The sequence below is a fragment of the Harpegnathos saltator genome, unplaced genomic scaffold (assembly GCF_003227715.2).
Source record: "Harpegnathos saltator strain DR-91 unplaced genomic scaffold, Hsal_v8.6 scaffold290, whole genome shotgun sequence".
In the NCBI taxonomy this organism is placed as follows: domain Eukaryota; kingdom Metazoa; phylum Arthropoda; class Insecta; order Hymenoptera; family Formicidae; genus Harpegnathos; species Harpegnathos saltator.
Window position 1 is genome coordinate 294,504 of NW_020230084.1, and position 8,778 is coordinate 303,281.

The 8,778-nt window shown below is 36.7% G+C and overlaps 1 protein-coding gene across 1 annotated transcript; it reads right to left on the reverse strand.

The window, feature by feature from the left end:
- Window positions 1-2,297: 2,297 nt before the first annotated feature.
- LOC105181507 (40S ribosomal protein S11-like) lies at window positions 2,298-3,927 on the reverse strand. The gene is made up of 5 exons (XM_011138316.2): window positions 3,778-3,927; window positions 3,385-3,510; window positions 2,997-3,202; window positions 2,655-2,793; window positions 2,298-2,403 (listed from the first exon to the last, which is right to left on the reverse strand). The coding sequence occupies exons 1-4, from the start codon at window positions 3,787-3,789 to the stop codon at window positions 2,670-2,672; spliced, it is 468 nt and encodes a 155-aa protein (XP_011136618.1). The 5' UTR covers window positions 3,790-3,927; the 3' UTR covers window positions 2,298-2,403; window positions 2,655-2,669.
- Between the last annotated feature and the right edge of the window lie 4,851 nt (window positions 3,928-8,778).

Sequence of the window (8,778 nt, forward strand, 5' to 3'; positions counted from 1 at the left end):
CTGCGCATGCGTTAATCTACACGTGCAGCTATTTAACATACTTATGCCTAGACGTAATATTGGGGGTTTTTGTAGAGCCCGGACCACATGTTTTTTTATCTTACTTTTTTCTATGGCTGCGTTCCAATATTCACTGCCAGTATTGAAAATATATACTTTATGTCACATATATTATAGATTTTCAGTACTGGCAGTGAATATCGGAACGCAGCCTATATAATGCTACATTGCTATATTGATATATTATATTGAAAATATATCAAACACTTTTATTTTGTTCCCGTGTTCCAGAAAAAACATATCAGTCGCATAATATCACGTATACATTCATTTTATATAAGAAATACTTAGGCAGAACAGAAAATTATGGTGACGTCAAAATAACGTCAAAATGATGAGAGGAAACTCATTTTTTCATCATGATTCGGTCATGTTCTCGTCATTTTGATATCTTCATAATTTTATGTTCTACTTTGGGTATTACTATAGTATAATATTGAATTTTTGGAAGATTTTATTTTGGATGATAAGAGGATAATATGGGTATATGCAAAAAAATAAAGGAAGGAAGCATTTTTGTATAATAATTAATTTATTAATTCTAATTAATAATAAATAATAATTAATTTATTAATTATTATATTGAAGGAAAAGAAAGATATTAACAATTTGGTTTCGCCTCATAAAAGCATCCTAATAGGCTGCATTCTGAAATTCACTGTAAATACTGAAAATATATAATACGCCATTCTCCAGCTGCGTTTAGGGAATAAATACCCCCAATACTGATTCCGATATTAGGGCCCGTATTCATAGTCAGGCCTTATATTTAAGGCTTCCTTAAGTTTATTTTCAGATAGTCTGTAGCCAATAAAATAATCCGTGCAGCATCTAAAGATAGATATAAGGTGGCCTAAAATATAATGCCTGATTATGAATATGGGCATACAAATACTGGCCTAGGTCTATTCTTTTTAGTTGCACTGCTGAATTGATACAATAAGTTAGAGTGAGACAACTATATTTTTTCTCACTCTAACTTATTGCATTAGTTCAGTAGTGCAACTCTAAAGAACAGACCCCATAGATCTGGAGCTAGTGTAAAGCCAGCGGCACACGGTGCTTGTTTTTGTGCTGGATTACTTGCTGGATGAAAATACTGCGTTCTGATTGGTGCATTTCCATCCATCTTCGGAAATGCACCAATCAGAACGCAGTATTTTCATCCAGCAAGCAATCCAGCACGGAAACAAGCACCGTGTACCGTTGGCTTTAAGCAGTTCAGTGCAGCGAGAAGATCTAAAGCCCTAAACACAATGTCAGACAACAGGCAATAAGAATAAAAATAGACCAATCATAATAGATTATTCTTGTAATAGTCGATTGTGATTGATCTATTTTTATTCTTATTGCCTGTTGACTGGCATTGTGTTTAGAGCTTTATGGCCATTCTACGGCTGCGTTCCAAAATTCACTGCCAGTACTGAAAATCTATAGTATACGTGACACAAACTATGTATTTTCAGTACTGACAGTGAATTTCGGAACGCAGCCTACAATAAGTTATTAATTATAAAACATAAGAAAATAAATCAATCGGAATTCTTCATTTATAGATTGGAGGATTTTGATTGGTTTATTTTCTTATATGTTATAACTAATAGCTTATTAGAATGGCCATTAGAATAATACACATACATACATAACATACACAAATCTCATCTTTTGAATCTTTCATCGTCAGTAATAAATAAATATAGAGGAAAATAATGCATTAATTCAACAGGGCAGTTCAAAAGAACGGACCAATTCACTGTCAGTACTAAAAATACATAATTTGTGCCACTATAGATTTTTAGTGCAGCTAAAAAGGACAGACTATATGCTACAAATGAAATATAAACGATTCAATATAGAATTTAATAAAAATTGTTAAGATATAGCTAACATCATGCGCAAAAAATAATTACAATTCTAAAGACTCAATCTTTTTAAATACAATCTATCGCAAACAAAATAAAAACGATTATACAACATAATTAAAAAAAAATTAGTAATTTGCCAGTTAACTTTATACAAATATTTCTGACATAAATTTTTAGATTTCTAAATACGGTAATATGGAGATATTAAAAATTGATCATTATGTGGAATCAGCATTATTGTCAATTATATTATAAATAAACAAATTATTCTGATATTAATTTATATCATGTGAGTAGAAATATGAATTAGTCAGAATTTCCAGTATTTTCAAGCAGTAAAAAAATCATTAATACGGGAATTAATCGATCATGGATATTTATAAATTTTTATTTTTCTTAGGTTTTCTCTGTCCAAATGCATCTGATACAATACATAGGTTTGTAAGTTTTGAAAATATCTTCTTTGCCCATGTTGGTACTGTAACAATTACAAGAAAAATTTTGTATATTCATAGAGATTTTCAAATTTTTCATTATGAAAATAATTGCTATAGTATTTAATCTATAAGAAAGAAAATGTAATATTTTATTATATATTATATATTTTAATATTTCCAGAATATTATTATATACTTGTTTACTTTTGTAACTTTTTTCAGTTTAATTATATTCACATAATAAGTAATATTCTAGAAACATATAGATACTAAAATATCACTAACTACATACATTGGAAAGGAAAATTTAGAATTTCTTGAAGCTTTTCTTAGATCCAGTCCCTTTTGAAACTTTTAATACATTAAAACGTACTGTTTTACTCAATGGTCGGCATTCTCCTATGGTGACCACATCACCAATTTCGACATCCCTGGAATGAAATTAAATTTTTGTATAAGAATGATAATTATATGTTACTTTTATCTTTTATTATTATTATTATTTAATCAGCAATACAACAATCTTCACAAAAAATATCTTTGTCAGTAGACCGTCGTTAGTATCATCAGATAAGAACAAAAGAACAGATCAATGATTGAATCATATTAAAAATAATTATATAGTGCTATATACCTGAAGCAGGGACTAAGATGAACGCTCATATTTCTATGACGTTTCTCAAACCGATTATATTTTCTAATATAATGAAGATAGTCCCTACGTATGACTATCGTTCTTTGCATTTTCATTTTCTGAACTACTCCAGTCAGAATTCTGCCTCTAATTGAGACATTGCCAGTAAAAGGACATTTTTTATCAATATATGTCCCTTCAAGAGCCTAAATATATGTATAAAATCCAATGTAAATTATTATTATTATGATAAATTTTATTTATTTCTCATTAGATATGTTTCTTGTTAATAATTATAGCAACATTAAGACAAGGATGCCAGTGTTAAAAAATCAACCAAAGGATGAAAGCGGGGATTAAAAGTAAATTATAAAACAATTATACTTACTTCACGTGGTGTTTTAAAGCCTAAGCCGACATTGCGGCTATAGCGCATAGGTTTCCTGCGCTTAGGGCCTAAACCTTTCTTGCGATTTAAGAAAATAGTTGGTTGCTTTTGAAAAGCACGTTCGCTCTGCAAATGAAATCATACATACATAGTGAAAATTTTTCACAAACTTCGGATTTTGCAGTTAAGAATGCTAATACACGCGTGTAAATCTAATCACATGTTGCACTCATAACAGTAATTTTTCGGATGTATTTTAATTTACATTATTCTAGTTTTTGTTTGCATTTATTTATAGTGTTAATTATCGTAAAGACAAAAAATGTTTTCATAAAACGATTCTGTCACATGTGAATAAATCTATTTAATGTAGATTTAGATGTCGAGATATACCTGATCCGCCATGATGTCCTCGAGAAAGATTCAGAAACTCAATTCCGTTCAATTCCCCTTGTACCGATGGTCAAAGTTAAGAAGAAAGCGCATGAGTTTCAGCATCTCCACGCTTTACACGCGCATGTGCAGAGTGTTGCCACGTTGTACCATGAATCGAAACGAAATGCTTTTCGCAAGGAAACGTCATTTCATTGGCTATCAGTCATCTTAATATGATTTGTAACCAATATAATGGCCCTGTGTTTCTCGTTGGAAGATATTCATAACGACAATATTTATTTGCGACATTAATTTTTATAGGATTGCTAAATAATAGCACCGAGATATTAGTAAAAACCGATTAGCTCAGTGTGACTGCTAATAATATTACGAATAAACGAGTCGTTCCGTTGGTTGACTCGTCGTGACATCGATCGATGCTTTCGAGAATCACAATCGCTGCATCGTTCATTTTGTTCCGGAACGATCATAGCACTGCACATCGTCTCTGTAAGTCTTTCCTTAAATTTCATCATTTCAACTTGTTGCCAGCGATTTTCGTATTCAATGTATCATCTGGCGTATCGAAAATAAATGTCGCGCGTTTGTTGTGACAAAGTACCATTAGACCGAGTCGCTAAAAGACAATATCTCAAAAAACGAATTGTTGGCAAACTATCGCGCATCCGCTGAGTTATGGCGACTCTGGCTTCAAATAATTGATCTTTTTTGTCTTCGACTCACATGCGGATCATCGGCGAGAGTATCGTCAATAAATCTTATTTTCGTTTGTTGAAACGAGATTTTTATGATCAGACAACAATTTCAAGTATTTTATGTAGATCTTGAGAAATAAGTGAATCGTTCTGATTGGCTGGCTCGTCGCCTCGAGTGTATCGATTTTGGGTTCGAGAATCTAAAGCGCTGTGATCAGTTGCGGAACAAATGGCGGCGTTAAATTTCGGGCTCGTAAAACCGCCTCGTCTTTTGATTCGTTTAAAGCGGCTCTCGCGTACGGAGTATCGCCGTATATTTCGAAAATAAGTGTCGCGCATTTGTCGTAACAAAGTGCCATTAAAGAAAGCTATCGACAACGAATATTTCGCGGGTCGAGTCGTCGGGAGTGTCGCTCAAAGCGTAGTACGTTTGTTGGTTATAGCAGCTCAATCAGAGTCGTATCTGGGCTCTTGCATTTTCGCTCGTTAGTGATTAATCTCGCGCACGAATGATCGCCGGCAGTGCAAAAAGTAAGTGTGGTGTGTGTCAAAATATCAGTGAATAGTGTGAAAAAAGGAGTGCCTCTTTAGCACGGATCGCTAAAAATACAGGGTTAAATTGTATGATGGCTGCTCGAATTCAAACTGCTACATTAACGGTTCAGCCCGCCCGAAGAGAGGAAAGGTACAGTCGATAAGTAAACTATCTTCTATTACTGACGAAGCAGAGGTGTCTGCAACAGATAGCAGCACTTGTAACTGTTGTGCGTCAAATTGTACGATATATAATCAGGAAAAGGAAATTGATTCTTAATTTCTTACGTAAAATTTGTATAATATTTTCATTTTAAATACATTGTGTGACAATATTTTTTCATAATAACTTTTTGGGTCTTACAATTTGATGGTTAGATGTGTTTACGTATTTGACGCACAAGAGTTTAAACGCGATTTTATAGAGCGAATCCTCGCGAGAGAGCGAGAGAAAAAAGAGAAGACGGGCGGAAGTCTGTCAGTGTTTTAAAAGATACATTATCGGGATCCTTTCTCGTTTAAGCTGCTTTATCGCCACTATGTCTCAGTCTGTGTAGACGTAAATGAAATATTACCATTTGCGTTTATCGCGCTTCCTGTCAGACGATTCTGTCCCTGCAAAATAATCGGGTTCAAATTGCGCCCGTGGAAGGTGTTACAAGGTACGAGCGACTTGTAGCGTGCTGAATAGCCCGTGCTGAAGAGCAATACATTGCGGTTGCATTGTCCTGCGGTTGGCCGCGTCGGGGCGCGGACAATTTCAGCTTTTACGATCTTTCGACACGACAAGTGCGAAAATATCGCTGCTTATACCGCACGCGCGTTTTTGTCGTATTATCCGCATAAAGAGCGCAGCCGTCGCTATAGCCACGTACAAGTAAGAAGATTGCTAACGTAATGGTTTATATTCCCGGATATATATTGCTGCGACCGTTCGTTTCGCGTTCGGTTTTTCGCGCGCGGTCAGCGTGGAATTCAGGGAAAAAACAGTGTCTCTACATTTGTTACTCGTCGCCGCGTCTTATTTCATGCTTCCGCAAACAGCGGGCCATACAAAAAAAGTCGTGCACAAATTTCATGTCGAGAGCAACGCGGTGCTACGTGAAAACAAATAAACATGCCAACATGTTCGTCTGCATCTTTTTCTCTTTTTATCGTTTTTTTTTTTTAATCGTGCGTTTTGCTGAAAGAAAGTGACGTTCGAGCTGAGTTTCGTGACGTTTGAATCGAGTGACGTGAATGATTGACTTTCTATGTTAATCGCGTTTGATTAATCGTTCGTATTAAAGGTGATATATCTTTATTGACGCGCGTATATATTGAAATGACCAAATATTAAATAATTCTTGAAGAAATAATTCTACGAGCTTCTCGAATGTAGAAAAGAAAGCCGTTTGCAGGATCAAGTATATATATATATATAGTAATGTCCTGTGGAATGTTATTTATTGAGTATATAGTAATGTCCTGTGTAGTGGAATGTTATTTATTGAGATTCTTCATTGATTTTTCGACAGTATTTCGACAGTAATAATTGGGATGAATGCGGTATCGCAAAATTTCGACTCGGGATAAAACTTTCGGCGGAGAATTTCGAATGATTAATAACGAATCTGAACGGCGATTGTGCAAAGAGTAAGACGAACGTATGCAATCGATTGCGCGTTGCGCGGGACCACTATACACGAGTTGCAACGTTAATGCTGCATTGCGAAAAAAAAAAAATCGAAAAAATATCCCGAAGACGGATTCAGTTTACATGGAGCTGTAGCTGTGACGAAATGCGCGAGCTAATTATCGTGGCTGTATCGCGCAAGTACACTGATCACTGTCAGGTTAAGCTAATACGAGATTCTTAGAAGCAATTATCGCACGATTATTATTGAGCTAACATGCGTGAGCAAGTTAACGGCACCCCAGGCACATTTTCCGCTAGATCTCGAGGGTTTCTACTCTCAGGATTTATAAAGTCTTACGATATTCGGCTGTAAACCACGTCCGTGCGCGTTCGCTTTAATTGTTACTAACAACGTCCTTCTTGGGACGTAATTCGCGTACGTTGGAATTCTTTGGGCCGCTCGAACGGCCTTTCCCACGAGAAGCTCGCGTTATTTCGTCGCCACGTTGCTGCTTTAATTGAGATTTCATTACTCGCACGACGACACAGCAAGTACATCGGTACGTTTATCGTTCGCGTAAATCCAAATAATCTCTCGCTGAGAAGTTGAAAGACGGAGGTGTATTTGTACAAAGTACCACATCTGCAAAACAAGAGATTTTTTGACACGAAAGCTATTTTATCGCTTGTTTTTACAGAGATATGTGTTGTTGAGAAAAAATTATGAATATGTATGTATTGAGAGTAACTGGGAATTATTACAAGGACACTATAATCAATTAGCACATGTGTTGTGCACATTAAAAAATTTGTCTATCGGTCTACATATGGTATATACATATATAATTGTGAACTATTTGCAATTATTAAACTTTACGAGAAACATGAAGTTTTCTCGATTTTAGATACGAGTCTTTCTTTTTATAGATTTTAACTTTCCACACACACACACACACACACACACACACACACATTTACATATTCTTTTTTGATACATATTTACTTTCCACAAGATTCAAAGGAACCGACGATCCGATTAAATCGTTCCTCCCGTCTCTGACGCGCATGAACAGTATTCTAATGTTATGCGAAGTCGTATCTGTCGTCGCTAATTAATTTGAGGCTCGCGTCCCGGCGTTCAAGTATCGCGTACAGTTAACAAACACTTTCGATTAGGAACTAATTCCACCTTTATAAGACGAGCGCGCGGGCGCGCTCGCCCATATGCGTTGGGTTAGGTAACAGCGAGAAGTTATTAACATTCTTACGATTTTTCAGAGGGGCTAACGCGCGCGGTGCCCGTTCTATTTCATTGATAGCAATGATTCATGTCCCGCAATAACTAATATCGCGCACGGTAATTAGAGATCCACGAGGTCGTAACGCGAATCCGTCATTGCCGTCACTTCCCAATGGACGATCTATGAGCGCAGGAAGAAACATCTCGCTCGAGACCACCTGTAATTAACTGTGATTGAACTTTCATTGCTCATTGAACACCGCGCTGAAATTACTCATCTCTCTCTCTCTCTCTCTCTCTCTCTCTCTCTCTCGCGCGCGCGCGCGAGCTTCAAGCGCGCGAACGCGAGATTGTGTTTATTTTACTTAGCGGCCGGATTTTTCGCGCGGCACAATCATGCTAGGTGCAAATCACGGATTCTGCACGATCACGGGGAGAGTCCGCTAGGAAAAAGAAAGAAAAAAAAAAAATAAAATAAAAATAAAAATTAAAAACTCACCGCGACGGATACACGGCTAACGCGTTTCTGAAACGTCGCATTATATCGTACACATTGTGCGTACATTTTACTCACTCTTAATATACTGCGGAGAGAGGGAGACACATCAGTTACGCGTCGTTTAGTCGTGTATTCCAATTACCAGGAGCTCGCTGCGGCTTTTCTACACCCGATAACGAGATAGAAGGCATTTCCGCGCTTTTTCGTGCGGCTCGTCCTTTTTCTCGCGGGAGCGCGCGCGTTCCGCGACGCGAGCGCGCCGATAAGGGATAGGGCTACGATTACACGCTCGCGGCTGTATAAGGCGCCGTGAAAAATCCGCCGGGCCGGTCTGCGGAAAGCGAGTTTTTACGAGGCACTTAAGTGCACTTAATTAAATAAATCCTTGCGCCGCGAGTCGGCTTTATTTCAC

Excerpts from the sequence above, each read along its gene's own strand:
- LOC105181507 (XM_011138316.2), bottom strand. Across the intron at positions 3,203-3,384 it reads GCTTTAAAACACCACGTGAA|GCTCTTGAAGGGACATATAT; the intron begins GTAAGTATAATT and ends ACATATATTTAG. Across the intron at positions 2,794-2,996 it reads CATCTTAGTCCCTGCTTCAG|GGATGTCGAAATTGGTGATG; the intron begins GTATATAGCACT and ends ATTTCATTCCAG.